At 37.4% G+C, this 25,294-nt stretch overlaps 1 protein-coding gene across 1 annotated transcript in view; it reads left to right on the top strand.

Annotated features, from left to right (window-relative positions):
• Positions 1-25,294, top strand: part of SNX2 (sorting nexin 2) — a 59,778-nt gene that overhangs the window by 14,426 nt on the left and 20,058 nt on the right. Inside the window, exons 2-7 of the mRNA XM_004609812.2 lie at positions 2,054-2,171; positions 10,102-10,265; positions 12,365-12,431; positions 13,152-13,195; positions 14,442-14,583; positions 19,949-20,027. Coding sequence (XP_004609869.1) covers positions 2,054-2,171; positions 10,102-10,265; positions 12,365-12,431; positions 13,152-13,195; positions 14,442-14,583; positions 19,949-20,027 — 614 coding nt within the window. The remainder of the gene's footprint in view (positions 1-2,053; positions 2,172-10,101; positions 10,266-12,364; positions 12,432-13,151; positions 13,196-14,441; positions 14,584-19,948; positions 20,028-25,294) is intronic.

Here is a 25,294-nt window from a genome sequence, read left to right as displayed (position 1 = left end):
AGAGGGCACTTGCAGTGTAGTTGTACTATTATATGTATGAAGATCATTTATACTAAGACGTATAGCAGAATCTCATATATATAACATTAAGAAAGAAAACCAGGGTTGGACAGAGAGTACAGCCAGTAGGGTATTAGCCCTTTTGGAGGCCAACCTCAGTTTGATCTCTGGTGCCACATATGGTCCCCTAGCCCTGCCAGGAGTGCTCCTTGAGCCCAACTGGGTGTGACCCCCAAACAAACAAAAATAAATGAGAAGGAATAAAACCAAACACAAAAGAATATAATTCTAGTTTTACAAACAACAAAGACTAATCAGCACTACAGAAAAACCTGGGTGCCAGAAGGTACCAGAGGGAAGGGAACAGGACTAGTGTTCCTGGGGTTGATCCTGTTCTCTTCCTTGGTTTGGGTGCTGGTCACCAAAGTGTGCTGGTTTGTAAAAATACTGAGCTTTTGTATCATAGGCAACTGGTTACCTGTTACATGAAATCTATAATAAAGGTAAATGTTCATAATACAAATTCAGTTATAGTGGTTAAGTTTTAAGCTCAAAAAATGTCCTCTAGCTTAGTTAAAATATGAATGTTTGGGGGGATGGCATTTTTCTGTTTTGAAACTCACATTTTAGAATAACTAATTCTAAGTGACCTGACTGTGGGCTGTCAGGACTGCCTGTGCGTATGCAAGGCTCTGGGGATAAAGTTTATGACCTGGCATGTCTGGGTACTTGTAAAAAAACTGAGCTGTCTTCTTCACTTTTCTTGTTGGGAATTCCTAGTAGCAGAGCTGTGGTGATTGCCTGTCTTCTTGTGGGCAGCATCAGGGTTTCAGTTAGTTGCTTTAAACTGCAGATCAATCTTTGTAACTCCATCTTTCGATCCCCACCCCCACCCCTCCCCAGCAGTGCTCAGCTGTACTAGTGCTACTGCTGGTGGTGGTGTGTACCTGGCAGTTCAACACTCAAGCCTAGTGAAACCTCACTTCTTGGACTTAGCATTGCTGGCATCACCAGGGCCTCACCCCAGTACTCTCAAGCCAAAGGGTCCTGGGGATCCTGCTCAGGGCCTCATGCATGCTAGGAACCAACACCAATCTTTGGAGTACCTCCCTAATCCCAGTAATTGTTTTGATTTTGGTTTTGGGGGCCACACGTATTTGTGCTCACGTCTTACTCCTATGTGCTCAGGGAGCATTCCTGGTTGAGCTCGTATGTGTTGCCTGAGATAAAACCAAGGTCCGCTTCATGCAAGGAAAGTGCCTTAATCCCCATGCTGTCTTCTAGTCTCAGCTGTTTTTACTGTTCATTTTTAAGTCATAGTACTGCTCAAGTGCTACTCTCAATATTGTGTGGGTGCTTGGAAAATCATTTGCCTGGGACTAAACCGAGTTCCCTCATCCAAAGTATGTGCTGCAGCCCTCTGGGCCAATTATCAAGTTAATAATTGATACAAGGCATGCGCCTTAACCCCTATACCATCTCCCTGGCCCAAATAATTGTAATTTTTAGTCCAGTTGGTATTACTTTTTTGTTGTTGGTTGTTTTTGGCTCACACCCTGTGAGGCTCAGGGCTAAGTTCTGGCTCTGCACTCAGGGATCGTTCATGGCGGGAACTGGGAAACCACAGGGGTACCAGGGATTGAATCCTGGTTAGCCACATGCAAAGCAAGCATCCTACATTCTGTCTCTCTCTCTCTTTTTTTTTTTAACCTGCTGTACTCTTGCTTTAGCAAGAGAGTATGTGAAATTTGCATTTCAATAATAGAACTTTTAAAACATTAAAATATCAAATTCTTACATAGTGCATTTTCAGTTTGATTTTTGTCTGTTATTATATATGACTGTAAAACATTAAATTCTGATTTTGTTAATTATGACAGTCTCTAAAAAGGTAATGAGTAAAATTGTGTTTTTGGGTTCATTCTTACTCTCTGAGGAAGTAACTATAAATAACTGTTCTGGTTCCTTCTTTATTAAGACTATTCTCTGTTTCTGTAGAATATAGAGACATTAAGTGTAACAGATAAACATGCTAATCTGTATTTTTTAACAGTCAAGTCCATCATCTCCAGAACCAGCAAGTCTTCCTACAGAAGATATTAGTACAAACTCCAATGGTCCAAAACCAGCAGAAGTTGTGCTAGATGATGACAGAGAAGATCTTTTTGCAGGTAATTATAAATATACATATATGCATATATATATTTGCACACACAAATACATTTCAAATAACAATCGTACTGTATATCCTGTTAGAAAGTATTCTCTAAAGCAAAACTGATGTGGTAGCACTTCGTGTTAACAACTTTAACAGATATTAAAATTTTAGTAAGATTTGTGAAAAGTAACTATTTCGAGTAAAAACAATATGATCCATTCTGGGTTTTGTCGTTTGAAAATAGATAATTTTTACTGTTTCAGTTATTTTTTAGGCCTTTTTCTGTAGTGGTTTTGGAGTTTGGGGTTATGACTCAAAGTTGCAGATGACATGCCTGGTATGTGCAAGCCCCTGAGTTTGACCTCTGGCACTTAGCCATCATTTACCTTCTTGTTCTGCTCCCAACTCCCAGCACCGCCATCCCCTAAATACTGCTGTTTTGGCCTGAGTACCAAATTGCAGCCTGCTGAATATGGACATAAAATAGCTAACCAGTGGTGGTTACAGCATTTTGTTCTTTGAGAAATAGGCATTGATTGCATTCTGTATTGCTTACAAGTTGTCCCAAAGCAAGGTTAAATTCTGAATTTTAAAATTATAGTTCAAAAAAAAATTTTAATAATCATAGTTCATCACCAATGAAGGGTCTCATTCCCCTGACCCTGAAAGAGCTTCCAATACGGCACCTTTGGGAAGGACAAGTAACAAGAGGCTTCTAAAATCTCAGGGCTAGGACGAATGGAGACATTTCTGAGACCACTCAAGAAAATCGACAATCAATGGGATTATGATGATGATGATGATGAATCATAGTTCATACACTAATGTATTTTAAATGTTTTAATGAAATATAACAATTACTACCTGCTCCACTATACTTTTAGATGAATAAATTTATTCTTGATGAATTTATATTTGATCTGAGGATGATTATTTGCCATAGTTCATATTAACTTTTAAAAAAAGGGGGGGATTCTTGGTGGTGGAATATGTGCACTGGTGAAGGGATGGGTATTTGAGCATTGTATAACTGAGACTTTAACCTGAAAGCTTTGTAAGTTTCCACATGGTGAATCAATAAAATAATTTAAAAAAATAAATAAATAAATAAAACTTCAGAATCCCAAAAAAATAAAATAAAATAAAATATCTCCTCACCTACAAACTATCACTGGTAATCCCAAACTGCAATACTTCAACCTTTTCATTAAAGGTGTTATAACATTAAAAAAAAATAAATAAAAAAAGGGGGGGCTCTTCAAACACTATCTGCTTTAAGATAAAATTTGAGGTACAAATTAATGTTTGGATATGAAAAACCAAAATCTTTCTTGAAATTTGTAACACAAATTAAAATAGTAAATCTTTATGTACTTTTTAAAAGCTTAGTATATCAGAACTGTCTTTCATGGATAAAAATTTTTATTTCCTCAGCTTTTATTTATTTATTTTACTTTTTTTAATTATTTAAAAAAATTTTTTTTAATTAGTGAGTCACAGTGAGGGTACAGTTACAAGTTCAAACATTTCATGCTTGTTTTTCCCTCATGCAGTGTTCGAGAGCCCATCCCTCCACCAGTGTCCATTTTCCACCACCAATGAAGCCAGTATCCTTCTTACCCCCCAATCCCATCCCCCCTCCCCACCCCTCCTCTGTGGCAGGGCATTCCAAATTGTTCTCTCTCTCTCCTTTTGGGTATTGTGGTCTGCAATAGGGGTATTGAGTGGCCATCATGTTCGGACACTAGTCCACTTTCAGCGCGCATTTCCCTTACCACTTGGGATCTCCACTCACAATTTACTTTGTGTTCCCTTCTCCATTTGGTATGACTTTACCCCAGCGTGTGAGGCCAAGTTCCAAGCTATGGAGTCAACCTCCTGGTATTGTATACTACTATTCTTGGGTATTAGTCTCCTACTCTGTTATTTTATATTCCACAGATGAGTGCAATCTTTCTATGTCTGTCCCTTTCTTTCTGACTCATTTCACTTAGCATGATACTTTCCATGTTGATCCACTTATATGCAAAGTTCATGACTTCATCTTTTCTAATAGCTGCATAGTATTCCATTGTATAAATATACCATAGTTTTTTTAACCAGTCATCTGTTCTTGGGCACTCGGGTTTTTTCCAGGTTCTGGCTATTGTAAACAGTGCCGTGATGAACATATAAGTGCAGATGTCATTTCGACTATACTTTTTAAACTATTCTGTACTTTGTGTTCAAATATGATTGAAGGTACTATTCTCCATCACAAAGTTTCCATGTGATTTCTTCCTTGATGAAAAAATTTCATCGCAATTAAATTCATTTATTTTATTTCAGAAAATAATGTGATGCTAAATACCAAGAATGTTTTCTTTCCTCCATATATACCTAACAAAATAAAATTGCTTTTAAACAAAGTGCTTACTGCCTTTTTGTTTCCTATCATGGGTTTTTCCTCCTAGGCAGTCCTTAAAGGATTTTTTTTAATGGCATTTGTATTTTATTTTGTTTTATTTTTTAAATTGGATATCCGTGAGATAGACCATTACAAAGCTGTTCATAATTGGGTTTCAGTCATACAATGATCCAGCACCCATCCCTCTACCAGTGTACATTTCCCACCACCTATGTCCCCAAGATCATTCCCCAACCCTCCACCCCCTACCTACTCCCATCTTCCCTCTAGGGGAGGCACTTTTCTTCTTGCTTGCTCTCTCTCTCCTTTTCCTTTATGGTTTGCAATATAGGTGCTAAGAGGTCATGGTATTTGTCCAGGACATGCAATATTTTTATCAGGGCAGTAAGGCTGGAGTAGCTTTTCAATTGGGTGGTAGCTTTGGGGTGTGGATGTGACTGCCTAGGCTTCACATCCTAAGGATGTGAAGGTGGGGGAGGTAGCCCATCCCGATCTCGATAAATCCTGGAGATTCAGTGACAAAACCCACATACCAAAATTTTCAGCAGACTATATCTTGGTGAGGTCTGTCCTGAGACAGTGGAGTCAGGCCAGGGGTCTGGCGGTGATGGATTGTTGAAACAAGTTACTGCTGGGGGCTCAGCTTGGGTGGGTATAGGCCAACCCACCCCACCCATTTACCCCGGTCTGTTCAACCATGTGTGGATCCTAGCTTAACTGTGGCTTTTGATCTCTTTCGAGATTTATTTATAGGTCTATGAAGCAAGGCCAGTAGTAGAGCTTATGGGGTGGCACTGGAGTTGGTTCGTGGGGGTGTCTGCCAGTGCTTCCATGAGTATTGGGAATTGGGGGGAAGTAGCCCACCTCAACTCTGGGAAAGCCTGGAGATTGCAGTCACAAAACCCGCATACCAAAATTTTCAACAGATTTATCTTGGTGAGGTCTGTCCTGAGATGGTGGAGTCTGGCTGGGGGTATGGTGGCGATTTGGGGTTATGGAAGCAAGTGGCTGTGGGAGAACTCTTCTTGGGTGGGCCACCAGGCCAACCTGCCCCCCTCCGATTTACCCCCGTCTGGTCAGCCAGGCATGGGTCCGAGATTAACTGTGGCTTTTGATCTCTTTCGAGATTTCTCTATGGGTTTCTGTAAGAAGGCCAATAAAGGAGCTTGTAGAGCTGAGCCTGAGGTGGTTTGTGGGCAAGGCTCCCACATACCTAACTTTTGTCCATTTAATTTCTTGGTAAACTTGGTCCTAAGTTGTTGGGGTCAGGCCAGGGGCACAGTGGTATCAGGGGTATCAGCATCAAGCTAATGCACTTGACTCCACAGGTACCGGTTGACCTGTTGGCGCCAACATACCCCCAGATATTTATATTTTAATATATAAATGTTATGAGGGGCGAGGGGGAAAGATAACACAGCAGGCAGGTCATTTACCTTGTGCATGGTCCCCCCGTCCCTGCCAGGAGTGAGCTCTGAGTGCAGAGCCAGGAGTAATCTCTGAGAACTTGCCAGTATGACCCCAAAACCAGAAAAAGTATTTTAAAAGAAATGACATGAGACCTTTGCTTAGTAGGTACTAATCTAAATGTTGTGTTTATTAGCTCTCATTGTGGAGAGTCATTCATGCTAGTTTGAAATTATTTCCTTTATAAAGATTCACTCATTTTACTGTCGACGTAATGAGTTTGCTGAAACCTTAACAGAACTGTGTGGGTATGTGTATCGACATGGAGAGGGGTTTTGATTTTCTTTAAGTAGTTCTCACAACTCAGAGATATTTGCCACATACAGACTGTATGTGGTCACTGAGCTAACTTAAAACAGCCTCGCGTTTCAATGTAGCTAGCAGTCTATAGTAGATACTGGGATTTGAATATGATGAAGCTTATGTTTAGATTTTTAAAAAGTTGGATGGGGGGTGATAGTACAGTGGGATTGTACCTCTTGCCTTGATGTCAACCCCCCCTTTGATCCCCAGCACCTCATATATCCTTCCGAGACCACCTGAAATAAGCCCTGAACATTGCCAGGTATGGCCCCAAACAAAGGGTTGGGGGGGGGGCAGGATTAGGGTTAAGGCACTTGCCTTGCATGTGGTTCATCCGTCTTTGATTCCCAGTATCATATATAGATACTGCCAGAAATAAGGTCAGAGAACCACCTGATATGACTAAAAAATCTAGAAAGGTGGGGAGACTAACAATTTTTTTTACTAGCCCTTAAACACTCTTTATGCTTTATCTTTTACGTTCAATTCTTCATTTGAGTCATTAAGTGTTCTACAACCTAGTTTAATCTTTATATGAGTGAATGGTACACTCATATCTTATACCTTTAAGTAGCTATTCCTCCTTTTGTGGAGTAGCATGGTTCAAAGAGACTAGTAATAGCATATGTCACCAGATGATTGAAAAGTATGGTTCGGTGATACAGACCTCATTTATTTCACCTCTGTCGAAGGAGAGAGCAAGAATATTACCCTACTGGGCTAATCATACTGAATTTAAGACCTAGAGATGAGATTGTACTTGTATATATGGCAATATATACAAGTTATTCCTTTAGGTACTATTATGTCAAAAGTAGTACAAAGAAAATTGAAATAGAACATTTTAGTTTATTTACTAGAAAATGTTAGACTTCATCAAATAAGACCGGCTGCGTTTGTTGCATCCTACCCTAAGCTGCACCGAAAGTACTTGAGAATCTAGACAGAAGGAATGAGTAGGAGAAGCAAACTGCCCTAGACTTGGTGGGAGCCATGCATGGCAGGCCACGGTGCTCACCTTGCTGGGGCTCTGCCTTTGTAGTACAGGACTTGGAACCAGGCCCTTAAACGCGAACTGTGTACTTTATCACTGGAGACACCTCCCACGCCCCAGCCCCCCATTAGACTTTATACAGGTTGTTTTTGCCACAATTTGTAGCTTGCTTTTTAGCCAATGGTGCCATGCTTAAGGAATATTACTTTGTTTAAAAATTCTTTAATGTGTTTAGCAGAAGAATGAAATACCTAACTGACATTCCTGTAATCAGTCTGTGTCCTTGAAGTAGCTCTTCAAGGAAAAGTTAATTATTGGTACTTAGTACCTGTGGGACATCTTTTGGAACCTTTTTGTTTTGTTTAAATTAAACAGTGTTGAATGTATAGTATGTTAGTTTACCTAAGATAAAAGAAGTCATGAGAAGAATTTTAAAAGGCTGTATGTGCATATGCTGAACCTAAATTTCTGTCCATTTAATTTTTCCATTCCATTTTAGCTACTTAGATCATACTTACCTTTTCTTATTTTGAGGTCTTTACTATTTATGAAGCATAATGTCTGAGTTTATGCAAAGAACATGAAAGTATTATCAGTGAAATATGAGAAAGTTGGAATGACTTATCTATACTGACATCTATATTTTATTATGTGTTTCATAGTTTTGTTTTTCTGTTGGTACGTTGTCAATAATTGTACCTCCTCTCAGGAAATTCGTTTTTTTTTATGTTTTGTTTGATACTTATTTTATTGCTTGTTTATAAAGATCCCATGTCATAAATTTGATATCCTGCTTTCTCAATTGCTTATTGGTTTAATTTCTTTTAAAAGTAGTCATAAATGTTACCAGTCATAATAGCTTGAAGTTGCACATCACTTTTCCGTTTTTTTTAGACCTGTCATCAGTCTGTTACAGTGGTTTTCAGCTATTCTGTGGGCTGATGACAGTCTACAGAAGTTCTTGGTGGTCTGGTTATTTTAAGTTTAAATAACCAAAATTTTCATTTATAATAATAGATATAAAGTGAATACACAGTATACTTTTGTGGATGTCTTTTATTACTATTTTTGTCCACAATTTCTGTGTTCACTGCTCCTTAAACGTAAAATAGATTGAAAACCACTGATCTATTCTGCATTAATAGTTTATTTTCCTTCCTCTACTTACCGTAGTTTGATACGTTGATGCCAGTGCATATAGCCAGGGGCTCTCACTTGAATATGGCTTTATTAGCACAAATTATAGCGTCAGTATCAACATGTCAAATTTTTATTAGTCTATTTTTTAAATGTGAAAATATAAAGCAGACTGTCAAGTAAGGATTTTATTAACATAAAAGATAACTAGAATGAGTAGTGTGATGATATGTTAACCTCAGAAACCTTATTTTAGGCATATACATTATTCCTGCTGTGTATTTTTTTTAGATACTGAAATTAAAGTTACTTATTGTCTCCATTACTACCATCCCAAAGCCCTATGACTCTAAAAGTATAAGGCAAGAGACCAGAAGTGTGATCCCTCACATTCCTGCCTTTTGTATCCCTGGATCAATTCTTTTTTTTTTTTTTTTTGCTTTTTGGGTCACACCCGGCAATGCACAGGGGTTACTCCTGGCTCTGCACTCAGGAATCACACCTGGCGGTGCTCAGGGGACCATATGGGATTCTGGGAATCGAACCCTGGTTGGCCGCGTGCAAGGCAAACACCCTATTCGCTGTGCTATCACTCCAGCCCCCCCTGGATCAATTCTTTAAACCTGCAGAACCACAGTTTTCATTATAGTCATGCTTGTGCCACAATTATCACATTCCTAGGTTCACTTTTTGCTTGTGCTCTCATTCCATTTTCAGAGAATTCTTCTCCTAGTTTATTATACTTACGCAAATCTCAGATCAGATTTTCATAAAAAACTCCTGATTTCCCCCTGCCTAAAAGCATTGTCCCCCATGTCAACTAAAATTATCGTTTTGTAGTACCTAAAGCAGTTAAATGTAGCATTCTTTTTATTGTTCTCATGCATGTTGTCTTTTATTATTATTCAGCAGTCCACATGCTTATGTCTTATTTTCCAAACTAGATTATAAACTCCCTGAGGGAAGGTATGATATTTTACATTTTCTTTGCGTTTTCCACTGCATTTAGCACAATGTTACTTAGCTTGTAGACAGTTTATTGATTTGATCTGTTTTTTCACATTTAATTTTATATTTTTAAGTGGGTGAGTATTTTAAAATAAAATCTTAACACCTGTTTGCTTTATGTCATACTTGTGTATTAATACTAATACACAATATTGATACTAATATTTAATAATCTTTGGCAGTTAATTGCTTTAGGTTATTAACTAGAGTTTCCACAACAAAATGTAAACCCCGTTTGGCATAGTTTTGGACAGCCATCTGCTCCAAAATTTGTGTTCGTAAGTTAAAAATAATAAAATTTTACCTTGAATAAGTGATTTTGAAAGGTAAGTTGCAAGGATAAATTCAAACAAAAGTGAGTGTGGAGTTTCTGACATTATTACTTTACTATTTTTCCCCTATCAATAATATAAATAATTGAACTGGTTTACTGGAATTCTTCCTAACATCAACAAACTCATTGTAGGTTTTAAAGTCTTGATAATTATGAAGGATCAATTGTTATTTATAGCAATTAGTTTTAAGTAACATTTTGATGTTTTGGTATGGGTAACATAAATAATTTTTTAGACTGTTAGGTGTTGTTCTTACTGGTTTCCATAACTAACTTTTTCAATTTGTGTCTAGAAGCCACAGAAGAAGTATCTTTGGACAGCCCAGAAAGAGAACCTATTCTTTCTTCAGAACCTTCTCCTGCAGTCACGCCTGTGACCCCTACTACACTCATTGCTCCCAGAATTGAATCAAAGAGTATATCTGCTCCTGTCATCTTTGATAGATCCAGGGAGGAGGTATGGGAACATGTTTCTCTTACGAGTTAAAATGCACATAGTAAGTTTTTGTTCCTTGCCGAACATTACTCTCCTTTCTTATCAAAGGTTTTTAGACATTTTGAATGAAGAATATTAGACTAAAGAAGTTCGGTGATCTGGCTTCTAATTTTCTTTCCATTACTTTTTAACCCAGTGGCTTGAGTTTTCCCATTTGTGGTTTTCACAGTATAACGTGTTCCTCTTAGGGTTCTTATATTTAGTAAAAGTGTTCTGGAGGTTTACAGGGGACTAGAGAGATAGTAAAGTGGGTAGGGTGTTTGCTTTGCATCTGACCAACCTTGGTTCCATCCTTGGCGTCCCTTACGGTCCCCTGAGCCCACCAGGAGTGAGCGCAAGGCCAGGAGTAAGCCCTGAGCATCACTGGGTGGACCCCATCTCTCCCCCCAAAAGGTGCTTTGAAACCTTAATCACAAGTGTTAATTTAAATTGTTTTACTTGATAAGGAAAATAGTAAATGTTAGTGTTACTGACAATAGCAGATGGGTTGTGACTGGAGAAAAAAGTTATGGGAGGCCTTTCAGTGCATAAGAATGGCCTTTGTTTTTATCTTTTGCTGTGAGATTGAACCGAAGGAATCACACATGCAATCCAAGTGTTCTACTGCTAAGCCACATCCTTGGTCTTGTGTTGTGTCTTGATGTAGATTCTGGTTACAAAGTTGTAGGTGTTCATTCACATTGTGAAAATCTATTCAGGTACCCACATACAAGGTACTTTTATATTTTTCTATTGTAGCAATTTAAATTAAGGTTTGCTTAAACACAAATCAGAATACATAGTAAGGTGCTTGACTTGCTCCTATTTATCTTCAATCCCTGGCACTGCATAAGGTTCCCTAAGACTACAGTATCAACCCTGAGTACAGAGTTAGGTATAAGCTCAGAGCACCACTGTATGTGGCAACAAAATAAGTAAATAGTATACAATCTATATGTCAAGGTAACCTTTGAAATAAATAATTGTTAGAAAAACCTTTCTAATTATAATCTTAGTTAATATTGCTTTGAAAAATTTACAAGATTTAACAGTTCATATGCTTGAGAATAAAATTTTTTTTCTTTATAACTCTTTGGATTACTTATTTATAATGGAATTATAAAGAATTAGGGCCAGTGCTGGGGGCTGGTCCTGGTAGTGCTCTGGCGCCTTGCTGTGCCAGGAGTTGAAACCAGGGCCTCAGAGAGGCAAAGCAAGCACTCCACCACGAACTCCATTTGTTAATCCTCACAGCAGTTATCATTGTTGCTAGTTACACTTTTATTCAGTGAGCTGTATATCACTTCTGGTGACTTCCAAGTACATGTGGACTGGAGCAGTAGCGCAGTGGGTAGGGCGTTTGCCTTGCACACGGCTGACTTGGGTTTGATTCCTCCGCCCCTCTTGGAGAGTCCGGCAAGCTTCAAAGAGTATCTAGCCCACACAGCAGAGCCTGGCAAGCTACCCGTGGCATATTCAATATGCCAAAAACAGTAACAACAAGTCTCACGATGGAGATGTTACTGGTGCCCACTCGAGCAAATCAGTGAGCAAGGGTATAACAGTGACAGTGTTACTAGAGAAAATCATATGCTTGTGTTACTTATAGGTATGATTTTTGTAGGTATGTAGGATTTCTACTCTGAAAAGCAATAGCTATTTTCTTGTTAAATGAAGAAGAGAGATACATACGAGTTTGGAAAATGTTAATATTAAAAGTAGTCAAGGAGTTCACTCTATAATTTGCGTCTATAAATTTGTTACATAGAACAAAAATTTTGACAATATTCAGACAGAAGTCTAAATGCCTTTCTTAAAACTGAGGAGTTGTAAGAATATAAGATTTTCTATTATTTCTACAAATAGGATCCTTTTCTAATCAGCATGTGTATGTGTGTATATTTACTTAGATATTATGAAAACCTGGCTTGGCTTTCACAGATGGGTTACTGAGCAACTTTTTATAGCATTTGAAATGATAGTAATTCCAATAAAAGATAAATAGTAAAAATTGCTGTTTTTACTGTTATAACAGTAGTATAAATTGGAGTCTATAACATCCCAAAACGATTCCTTTTCAGATTGAAGAAGAAGCAAATGGAGATATTTTTGATATAGAAATTGGTGTATCAGATCCAGAGAAAGTTGGTGAGTTGTTTTGTGCTGTCTTTTTTGGGGTAGTTTGATTTTAATATATTGTTTTTCCTTAAATATATTATTACATTATTAAAGTGGTACTTTTTCATTTGTTTTTGAACTATGATTGATACATAAAAGTTGTATGCTTTTAGCATATATGTGTGATGAATAGATTGTAGCACTGTAGCACTGTCTTCCCATTGTTCATCGATTTGCTCGAGCAGGCAACAGTAACATCTCCATTGTGAGACTTACTGGTTTTGGCATATTGAATGCACCATAGGTAGCTTGCCAGGCTCTGGTGATGAATAGATCATGTATATATTAATATGTAGACATTATGTAGTGGCTTTCATTATCAAGTTAATATCATGTAGTCATAATTTTTAGAGCATGTGGTTAAAAGTAGCACTGTAGCACTGTTGTATCATTGTCCATCGATTTGCTCAAGCGGGCACTAGTAACGTCTCCATTGTGAGACTTGTTACTGTTTTTTGGCATATTGAATACACTGTGGGTATGATTTTTAACTGCTTATTTATTGAGTTGTTAGACCACAACTGGCATTGCTTGGGCACTATTCGTAGCTCTGCTTAGGGATTGCTCCCAGCAGTGCTCAAAGGATGATGCATGCTAAAGATACTTACAAATTATGCATTCAGTCCATTTGAGCTACCTCTCTGGCTCAAACTTAGGATATTTAATAGTATTATTTGACTTTTCTTGTAGGTGATGGTATGAATGCTTACATGGCATATAGAGTAACAACAAAGGTAAGACTTCTTCAAAATATGTTGAGTTATTACTATATGTAGTACATGGCTTTGATGATGGATGAGTATTAATTATCCATGTTTTTTATCCAGTAAAGATTATAAATAACTGGTGGCAGTTGTGTAAAAAGAGTAATCCGAAAGGATGGAGAGTTGTTTGAAAGGACCTAGTCTAGAATCAGACTGTTTCATGCAGGAAATGGTACCTGAACAAGACAAAGGTAGAAGTGACTTAGGAGATTGGGATGTAATGGAGGGAGAGATGCTTGTTCTAGGCAAAGAGATTGACATGTGTAAATGCTAGAATTCTAGAGAGCATCATCTTCCAGGATATAAAGAAATGTATCTCCTGGATTGTTTGGTAACAAGCCTTTCTATATTAGAAACAGCTACAATGTTAAGGTATCCAGGCTTCCTTCTAAGTATAACAGCAAGCAAGCCATTAATTATACTTAGAGTGGGGCACAGTTAGATTTTTGTTTCTGAAGATCACTATCCTCAGTATAGATTGGGAAGGTGAAAGTAATAGAAGGTTTTCAATAAGATCATTGCAATTCTTAGAGCAGGGTTTATATCAGTGAGAAGGTTTTTATCCTAAGGAAGTGGTTCGGCAGTTGAGTGAATAAATGTCTTCCTGAGTTGTATTTGAAGTAGAATCAGACTTAAACATAAGAAACAAGGAAGAAGAGATGCCAAGATTACCATCCTAGGATTTTCAGCAATCCTGGAGAAAAGGTAACACATGGAAAGGATATGGCTGAAATTTGTCAATTCAGTGAACACATATTTAATATATTTTATTTGATAAGACTCTCAGTACTCAGGTAAAACAGAAACTGGTTTTATATAAGTACTGGAAACAGTCCTTCTTTCATGAAATTGACTGTTCCAGCAGCAGGAAATACAGGTAACTTAAGTGGCAGAAAGATTTAAGTGGGGATGTGCCTTGGACTTTTTAATATATGGGAACAAAACTCAAAGAAAATCTGAGCCTGAGGTAAAGATTTTAGTATCATTAGCACAAATATAATTAGAGTAAAAACGGTAAGTCAAGGATAGGATAACATTTTTTGTCTTCTTGCTGTTTTAGGCTTGGTTAGGTTTTTTTTTTTAGGTCTAGAAATAAATGGTTATTCTTTTGCAGAGTAGGTATGTGAATATATGTATATAATTATATATGTATGACATTAATTTTCAAATAATTTCTTAATATTCAAACTCTGAAATACCTCTTCTTTACTTTTAGACTTCTCTTTCCATGTTCAGTAAGAGTGAGTTTTCAGTTAAAAGAAGATTCAGTGACTTTCTCGGTTTGCATAGCAAGTTAGCAAGCAAATATTTACATATCGGTTATATTGTGCCTCCAGCTCCTGAGAAGAGCATAGTAGGTAAGTATGAATCAACAAAAGAGGAGTTTTTTGTGGCTGTTATTAATTTGGTTTTGCCTGTAGATTTATTGGATCCATGATCATTGACATCTCAGTGTTGAGGAATACTGAATTTAGACCTTCCTTCTATACATCAGCTTAAGAATGTATAGGTATTAGTATTAATCTAAAATATAAGTTTTTTTTAATGTAGTACAATGCTTTTGAATATTGGATTAGTTTGTCAAATTGAAAATGTTAGCCTTTTTAGGATCGCTGAAGCATGGTATTATTGAGTCACATTCAGAGGATACATGGACCCCTTAACATAGTCACATTTTTCTAAGGTATGTAAGTATTTCACTGTCATGTACATTGTCCAAAAAAGATATCATCTAGCCTCATCTCATATAGGAGTTAATTTAAACTCACTTTAAATTTATTTGGGGGGATGGAGAGATAGACAGGGGATTTAGGCAGTTGCCTTGTAGAGCTGACTCCAATTTTTATTCCCAGTTCTGCATATGGTCTCCTGAGTACTGCCAGGAGTGATCTCTTGGCACTATTGGTTCAAGGAATAGCAAGGAACTATGTGGTTCTAAGGATTAAGCCCTAGCCTCCTACATGCAGAGTGTGTACTTTGCTTATTGAGCTATTTCTCCAGCCCTCTCTTAAAATTTCGTAGTATTTTTCTAATCTTTTCATAGGTTTTTATTTTATTATTATTTTGTCTGCATATAAGCTATTCTGAAGAAATAACTATTTTTATTTTAAAATATTTTTTGTTTCATAAAGAAATTTTATCTGTCGTTAATGGTTTAAATGGACATGTTCTATGTTTTAATTAAGAAGTCTAGGCCTGTAATGATAGTATAGTCAGTAGGGCATTTCCCTTGCACATGGGCAACCTGGATTGGATCCCTGGCATCCCATATTGTTCCCTGAGCATCTCCAGGAGTAATTACTGAATGTAGAGCCAGGGATAAGCCCTGAGCACTGCAGTGTGTGGGCCCCAAAACAAAACAAAAAAAGAAGTCTAATTGAACAGTTAGTTCAGCTAGAACTACCTAAAGAACCCATTATATTCATTATGTTAATTGAGACTTTACAGAAGTTTTGCCTATATGGGCTCTGTCATACTGGGTGAGAGAAAATTCTCTGGATTAACCTATTTTAAAATAATAGCAAACTCTTTATCTTCTGGTAGAAAGTAAAAATATCGTGATATGTGTTGTAAGACAAAAAATATTAATTGAATGTACACTTTTTCCTGGTCTTACTAAATTTTGGCTTAATGGAAGATATAGTTTCATGTCTTCTTCACAGAAGAAGGATGCAAGTAAAAAAGACAAATGACGGTGTCATTATGAGATTAGATTTGTATGCACCCCCTAACTCAGAGCTGCTCAGAATATAGATACTTTTGACATTATTTTGAGAAATGCTAATCTATTCTCGTTTCTCTCTTTATTGCAATAGTTTTTTGATAGTCTGTGTAGACAAATTAAGTTTCTGATACTATAAATTATAAATATCCTTTCTTTGACTTGTAGTTTTCATGTACCAAAAGAGGAAACACAAGTTTATTTTTCTCATTGTTGGTGGCCAGACAGATACTAGTCTATTACTTAATGCTGATAAGCCCCCTTCAGACCCCCCTCCCCCCAAATTAAAAACTGTCTAGGCAGATGGTTCAGAGGGTAGAGTACATGCTTTGCACACCAGAGCCTAGATTTAATTTTCAACATTTCATGGTCCCTCCGAGTATTGCTAGGAGAAACCCATGAGTACTTCTTGGGGGAGTAGATCCCACCCACCACCATGCGGTGTGACTAAAAAGGATCACAATTTTTTTTTCTTAATTTTCATGCCTAAGTACATTGTATTTCAAACTAATATTTTTTCATCTTTGTTCTTCCACATATTATTGCAATATATAATGAATTGCTTGTGTGAATTTAAATTAGACAAGGTAGCTAACTCCTGAGAGCATCATTTCCTGATACTATGGTACTATGGCAGTCTTCAGACATTATTAGAGCTGTGGTAACAGTTATTTTCATGTGATCTGTATACATGGCTAGGATAGTCAATAGAAATTTAAGACATGAATTGTAAGCATGGGACTAGAAGAATATTACAGCTATCAGGGCACTTGCTTTGCACACAGCAGACCCTGGTTCAATCTCAAGTGGGACCTCCCAAGCAGTGCTTAGGCTGGCCTGGTGTTCAGGCCATATAACCCAGTACTGGCACACAGCACACAGACAGGCACTTGGGTCCAGTGGTGCTGGAGGCTACTGGGGCTGTAGCCTACAGTACTCAGGGAACTCCACAGGACCAGGGGATTGAATGGTAGATAATCACGCCAGTCCTTTGAGCTCTCTCCCCAAGCCTGAATTTGCGTTTATTTAATAAGGTTAACTTGTCCTTGTCCTTACTCAGGAAACTAAGGTTCATTGAGATTATATAACATCCCATGTTACACAACTACAAAGTAGCAGAACTGAGCTTTGAATACAGGTTATCTTTCTTTGAGCTTGTACCCTTAGTCATTTTTTTATTCTCTTGCTAATTTTTGTATGACTATTTCAGTAAAAGCAAAAAAAAGTATGTTTTGCTTTTATATTTTACCTAAGTAGAAAACTTTTCAGTTTTAAAAATCAATATTATGTTATTATCACTGTATCACTGTCACTCTCATCCCATTGCTCATCAGTTTGCTCGAGCAGGCACCAGTAACGTCTCCATCGTGAGACTTGTTGTTACTGTTTTTGGCATATCGAATACACCACGGGGAACTTGCCAGGCCCTGCCGTGCAGGCAGGGTACTCTCGGTAGCTTGCCGGGCTCTCTGAGAGGGACAGAGGAATCAAATTTGGGTTGACCATGTGCAAGGCAAACACCTTACCTGCTGTGCATATAAAATGCTAAAATATTAAAGGTTGATTGAAGGGTTTTAAAATTATTTCTGTACCACTTTATTCTAGAAAGAATTTGAGGGGTCGGAGTGGGTAGGGCATTTGCCTGGTATATGGCTAACCTGGGTTCAATCCCATGTAGTTCTTCAAGCACCGCCAGGAGTAGTTCCTGAGTGCAGAGCCAGAAGTAACCCCTGAGCATCCTTGGAGCCCCATAATCCCCCCACCAAAAAAACACCCCAAAAACACCAAGCATGTCAACAAAAATTAGTCAAATAGTAATATTATATCAAATAAGGCAGTGTTCAGAAATTCTAAAGAAAATGATTAAAGATGGGTAAAAAGTTAGTCTGTTAACTTTATGACAGCTAACCTTGGAGAGAAGCAGACATTGAAGACAACATTGTCAATTTTTGAAATCAAAAATTAAAATTTCTAAAGAGACCCTTTTAACTATATATATAATATTTTTCTCGTAACAGTGATATAGTAGAATAAGAGTAATAACTTCTCAGAAGAAAAGTCTTTTCATTACCATGTAACTGCTATATTTTGAAACCTTATTTGACTTTTAAAAAAGCTTTTAGAAAAGAGCATCAAAATAATTTAAAGTTTCTGAGAATTTACTGCTTAGATTCTTTTTGCCACAATGGACCCTAAGGGAATAAAAACACAGAACTCGATATCAATAATGATAAATTGGTTTTGTTTTCTTTTTTTTTTTCAGGAAAAAAGAATATGTGAAATAATATTATGTATTAGTTTATTCAAAGCAGATAATTTGTGTATTAATTTTATATTTCAAAATATGGTGAGACTTCTTGTTACTGTTTTTGGCATGTCAAATACGCCATGGGTAGCTCACCAGACTCTGCCGTAGGGCAAGATACTCTCAGTAGCTTTCCGGGCTCTTCAAGAGGGGTGGAGGAATCGAACCTGGGTTGTCTGTGTGCAAGGCAAACGCCATACCTGCTGTGCTATAGCTCTAGCCCTCAGAGTATGGTATTTTAGAGAAATGATTTTAAACCAATAGGTGAATATAGGTGAATGTATAAACATATTCACCAGAGTAAATATAAAATATATATATATACATATATATATATTCACCAGTTGTGTTAATCTGGATAAGAATTACATGGTTTTGCATTGTTAGTGGGTTTTTGAAATATGATCTACATGCCATATAATTTCTTCATTAAAGAATATAATTCAGTGGCTCTGAAGTGTTCAGTTGTGCATATATTGCTACAATCAATTTAAGAAGATTTTTATCACTCGTAGTCATCATATTCTTAATTTTCCACACTGCCAGTCCTGCGCAGTCACTTTCTCTATAGATTTGCATATTCTGAATAGTTCATATGAAGGGAACTATGTAAATGTGGTCTTTTATGATGTTTCTTGGCTTACCATAGTCTTTTCAGGGCTTATTTGTGTGGTAGTATATGTTGACACTATTTCTAGGGATCAACTTTTGAAAAGAAGTAGAAGGTTAAAAAAACTACAGTCCGGGGGCCGGAGCGATAGCACAGCGGGTAGGGCGTTTGCCTTGCACGCGGCCGACCCGGGTTCGATCCCCGGCATCCCATATGGTCCCCCAAGCACCGCTAGGAGTAGTTCCTGAGTGCAAAGCCAGGAGTAACCCCTGAGCATCGCTGGGTGTGACCCAAAAAGCAAAAACAAACAAACAAACAAACAAACAAAAAACTACAGTCCGATATCAATCTAAAAGTGACATGATTTTAATTTTAAATTTGAAGAGTTGAATATCAAATTTGAATTTTGAAATTGTCACTATAGAAGTGATAAACATAGTTTTTACTACTAAATTTGAAGAATTTAAATGTCTCTGAAAGACATTTTAACTGTTATAAAATCAGCCAATTCTTAGAAATAAGAAACAGGAAAAACATTTAGCAAATTCATGAATCATACTTAGTTTTCTAATTCTCAAAGTCACAAATCATAACTACTGTCCACAAGAGTAATAACTGAACTTATATATTTGCTGATTTTAAATTCCATTATGCCTATTAATGTGTAAGCACATTTTAATTTACCATCGATGTAATTATATCACAGATAAAGATTCCACACAGAGGCCAGAAAACTACAGGCAGTTCCAGTTATTCCGTGTGTTGCCTTGGCAGGTAGTGATGCTAATCTAACATGAGTTTTAATATTTGAAACAAATGCCGTAAATAATTTTTAAGAGTTTTCCTTGATGCCTGAGAGATAGAACAGTGGATAGGGCATTTGCCTTGCACATGGCTGACCCAGGTTTAATCCCAGGCATCCTATATAGCCCCCCAAGCATTGCCAGGAGTAATTCCTGAGTGCAGAGCCAGGAGAAACCCATGAGCATCACTGGGTGTGGCCCCAAAAAAAAAACAAGTTTTCCTTGTAATATTATTTCACAATAATACAGCATCTTTTTGAATATCATTCTGTTTTTTTCAAAGGAATGACCAAGGTCAAAGTGGGTAAAGAAGATTCATCCTCCACTGAATTTGTAGAAAAGCGGCGAGCAGCTCTTGAGAGGTAACTTTAGACAGCTGTGCTTTATTCATTTAAATAATAGTAATAGTAATAATACTTTGGGTATTAGTATTTGGCTTGCTGCCAACCTTTTCAAGTATCTTAAGTTTTTTATTGAAAAAATTGTTTCCATCCACCAGCTTCATAATGCACTTATTTCATTTTTGTATGAATACATGAAATACTAATTCATGTATTTGTAATGAATACTGGTAATACTCAGGCTCCTCCTAAGATAGTGCTCAGTTGCTGTTGACCGTTTTTGAGAGACCGTGCAGTGCTGGGATACAAAGCTTGCACTCAGCCAGTGATCTGTCTCTCCAATTCTGTTCTAAGTTTTTTTAAAAAGCTATGTTAATAGTAGTTTGACCTCACCATTTTTATATGATAATTGTGCTCGGTAAGAGATAGAACTATCAAGCTTATAAAAAGAAAACATGAAGCTTGTGAGTGGGGGAAATAGCTGATGAAAATATTTGGATAAAAATAATGCCTCTTCAATATTATTTAGGTTCTTCTAAAGTTAGACTCATTTCAGTTTCTTATTAGCTATTTGAGCTAATTTTAGTTCATCTGCTTTTCTTCTGGAATTACTGAGTACAGTGAAAAATTAGTTTTGTGCTTTCTCTTTTAGTTTTGTGTAAAATCACTGTCCCTCAGTGCTAATCTTCATTTGCGTTCACTGTCTCCTTAAAGGCTGGTATGTGCTTCCTTCATTTAGAACACTTGGTGTTTTCATTAGCTTGGAAACTTGTTTTCCTTGTGGTAGACTAGAAAGAAAAGGGACAGAATGGATATTGCTGCCAAAATCCTTTTCATATTTGTTTTTCCTTGGGGGCAATACCTGGTGGTGTTCAAGAGAATTTCTGTGGTGCTAGAGGTTGAACCAGGGTTGGCCTTGTGTAAGGCAAGTGCTGTAACCCCTGCACTGTCTCCACAGCTCACTCCCAGCTTCTTAATTTATTTTTTTCCTTCCTATGTTAAAAGTGGAGAAAAGAGATTTGAAACTTAGAAGTCCAACTTTTGGAACATAAGTTGTTAATTATGTAAATTTGAATGTTTTCTAATTTTGTTTATTTGAAATTATTACTTTGTTAAATTTGCATATGTATTCTTTGCACATTTAGAAGATAGAAATTATGTCAGAATCTGCAGTTACTCAGGAAGAGGAATTAAATTACATCAAGAAAAGTTAAGGCATTATAATATATTCTGTTGTGAGAGAGGTCACATATTGAATATTTTTAAGAATGAAGCTTGATAATGCTCTTCTTCATTTCACTTAGTCCTTTCTGAAAGTATAACCATGACCCTTTCAAGTCTTATTTTTCTATGAGTAAATTTGAAATATATTGGATGGCATACTTGATAAGGAAATTATTGAAGATTTAAAGTAAATGTATTTTATAATTCCTCCCATACATTCATGCAGTAAAATATTGAGATGTTTATATTTTCTAATTTTTATTTTATTAAAGCACTGAATTACAAAGTTATTCATAGTTGGGTTTTTGACACACAGTGTTCTATCACCAACCCCTCCACCATTGTCATCTCCCCTCCACCGGTGTTCCCAAATTCCCTTTCCTACACCTGTACCCCAACCCTTGACAGTCAACTTTTTTTTTTAATTTAATAGCTTATTTTTAATTAGTGAGTCAACATGAGGGTACAGTTACAGATTTATACATTTTTGTGCTTGTGTTTCTCCCTTACAAAGTTTGATAACCCATCCCTTCACCAGTGCCCATTCTCCACCACCAGTAAACCCAACATCCCTCCCCCCCCTCCCCAGTCCTGTCTCCCCCCACCCCACACTGCCACTATGGCAGGTTATTCCCTTTTGTTCTCTCTTTCTAATTAGGTGTTGTGGTTTGCAATAAAGGTGTTGAGTGGCCATTGTGTTCAGTCTCTAGTCTATATTGGGCCCGCATCATCTTTCCCCCACATGACCTCCAATCACATTTTACTTGGTGTTCCCTTCTCTGAGTTGCCCAGAATGAGAGACCAGCCTCCAAGCCATGGAGACAACCTCCTGGTACTTATTTCTACTATTCTTGGGTGTTAGTCTTATAGTCTGTTATTCTATAGTCCACAGATGAGTGCAGTCTTTCTATGTCTGTCTCTCTCTTTCTGACTCATTTCACTTAGCATAATACTTTCCATGCTGATCCACTTATATGCAAAAGTCATGACCTCATTCTTTCTAACAGCTGCATAGTATTCCATTGTATAGATGTACCAGAGTTTCTTCAACCAGTCATCTGTTCTAGGGCACTCGGGTTTTTTCCAGATTCTGGCTATTGTAAACAGTGCTGCGATGAACATATAAGTGCCGATGTCATTTTGGACAGTCAACTTTTAAATCTAGTTATCAGAGTTTAAGGTCTCACAATTTCAGGGTTGTTTACTCTGATTTGGATTAAGGAAATATTGGATCCTGGCCTCGTGTATATGTGAAGACTGTTTACTGATAAGTGACTACTTGCTAAATGCTATCAAGTGGGATTGGCAGTAGGGAACAAAGAAAGAGAGTATAGAACGAGGGAACGTTTCATTTTACTTTTAAAAAGATGACAAAAGAAAACAAACTTAGTGGTATTAGAGCAGAGAGCTGGAATGATCTAAAGTGATTTTGATTTATTGAATCACTGTGAGATGTACCATTACAAAGTTGTTCGTGATTGGGTTTCAGTCATGCAGTGTTCCAACACCCATCCCTCCACTGGTGTACTCACTAATGTCCCCAGTTTCCCTCCCGCCACCTCCCAATCCTCCAAGCCTGCCCCTGTGGCAGACACTTTTCTTTCTCTTTCTCCTTCTGAGGTCATAGTTTGCAATACAGGTACTGAGAGGTCATCATGTTTGTTCCTTTACATCCTTTTCACACACAGATATTGTCCAGAGCGTTCATTTCTACTTACTGTCGTAGTGGTCCCTTCTCTATCCCAACTGCCTTTTCCAGTAGAACTTGAGGCAAGCTTCCAAAAGTGCGCCAATAAGTTGTTGTATCTCATCATGGAGCCATTAAGTCCTTGTAAGAAAGATTACTAAGATTATGTTAATTTCTTGGTGAGGTCCATCCTGAGTGATGGAGTCTGGCTGGGTACATGGTGGGGACTTTGGATTGTGGGAGCATGTGGTTGCCATGGGCCCTGTGTGGGTGGGCACTGGGATAACCCACCCCCTTTCTGTATGCCCTGAATGATTCAGCTGTGTGCCGGTCTGAAAATTTTTGCAGTTTTTTTAAATCCCTTTCTGGAAAACAATATGGACATTCCTCCAAAAACTAGAAATTGAGCTTCCATATGGGTCGGAGGCCATGCAGGGGAAGGGTGATGCGGGCTGAATGTGGACTAGAGACTGAACACAGTGGCCACTCAACACCTCTATTGCAAACCGTAACACCTAATGAGAGAGAGAGAACAAAAGGAAATGCCCTGCCACAGTGGCAAGGTGGGGTGGGGGGAGATGGGATTGGGGAGGGTAGGAGGGATGTTGGGTCTACCGGTGGTGAAGAATGGGCACTGGTGAAGGGATGGGTTCTCAAACTTTGTATGGGGGAAACATGAGCACAAAAATGTATAAATCTGTAACTGTACTCTCATGGTGATTCACTAATTAAAAATAAATAAATTTTTAAAAAAAGCAACATATGACCCTGCAGTACCACTTCTGGGAATATATCTTAGCGATGCAAAAAAGTACAGAAGAAATGGTGATATCTGCACCTGTATGTTCATTGTAGCACTCTTCACACTAGCCGGAATCTGGAAACAACCTGAGTGCCCGAGAACAAGACTGCTGGTTAAAGAAACTTTGGTATAGCTACACAGTGGAATACTATGCAGCTGTTAGGGGAGATGAAATCATGAAATTTGCTTATAAGTGGATAAACATGGAGAGTATCATGCTAAGTGAAATGAGTCAGAAAGAGAGGGACAGACATAGAAGGACTGCACTCATTTGTGGAATATAAAATAATATAACATGACACAGACACCCGAGGATAGTAGACACCAGGACCAGGAATACTGCCCATAGTTGGAAGCCTGTCTCAGGAATACTGACCCATAGTTGGAAGCCTATCTCATGAGCTCGGAGAGAAGCCAGCTGGGATAGAGAAGGGATCAGTTAAGGCAATGATGGTTGGAGGAATCGTTCGGGATGTGTGCTGAAAGTGGATAAAGGATCAAACATGATAACCTCCCAGTATTGTAAACCATAATGCCCAAAAGTAGAGAGTATCGGGGAAGTTGTCTGCCATGGAGGTAGGGGGAGAGTTGGAAAGGGGGCATATACTGGGGACATTGGTGGTGGAGAATGTGCACTAGTGGAGGGATGGGTGTTGAATCATTGTATGACTGAAACTCAAACATGGAAGCTTGTAATTGTATCTCGCGGTGATTCAATTAAAAAAGAAAAAAAGTCATTTTATAATCTAGTATTAGGTAATTCCATTGGGTTTGATATATATTGGAATTGATATATTGGAATATGTCTTTCTTCCTGTTCATATACAAATGTCTCAATACTTGCTACTTACCAGCTTTTCTGTGCATTGAGATGAGCAACTTATGCTGCTGCTTTAAGTAATATGCAAACAACCAGGTAACTTAGCTGATTAGTACTAGAGAAGATTGGTATTAAAGTATAAGTAAAATTCCACTGAAAAAGTATTAATATTTCTTAAGCCTTTAGGATTAAAGTTTTTATTCATTTCTTGCTTGGTTTTATAGGAAACAAGTATAATCAATGTAGATTATAATGCACATATCAAATATTCTATTTAATAGTGTCTTATATAGGCTAATGACTTAGAATGAAGCTTGATATGCTATCATTTTATTTAAAAAGCATCAGTTAATTTAAGCAGCAATAATATGTTGAATCATTGCATAAAATTTTATTTTAGAGAATCTTTTTTTTACAAAAGCTTTTTTATGTTTAGGCCTATTTTATAATCTTGTAAAAGGGGGTGGAAGTTGTTTTTTAATTTTATAAAGTAGTTCACAATATTTGATTACATTTAATATTCAAACACCAATCCCACCACCATTACACCTTCTCATCACCATATTTTGGATGTTTCCATTCCATTCCCATGGGGTGAAAGTTTTTGATCACATTTATATAGCAGAAAAGGAATAAAAGAAATTAACTGTGGTGGTGTATATCTAATATAGTACTACATGTAACACCTAAGATGAGGGAATTAAAATTTAAAATATGGGATTAGAGAAGTAATCAAATAATGAAGTCTGGAGCGA

This window comes from Sorex araneus, chromosome 6, assembly GCF_027595985.1.
Source record: "Sorex araneus isolate mSorAra2 chromosome 6, mSorAra2.pri, whole genome shotgun sequence".
Taxonomy (NCBI): Eukaryota; Metazoa; Chordata; class Mammalia; order Eulipotyphla; family Soricidae; genus Sorex; species Sorex araneus.
This window is presented reverse-complemented; position numbering and strand designations above follow the sequence as displayed.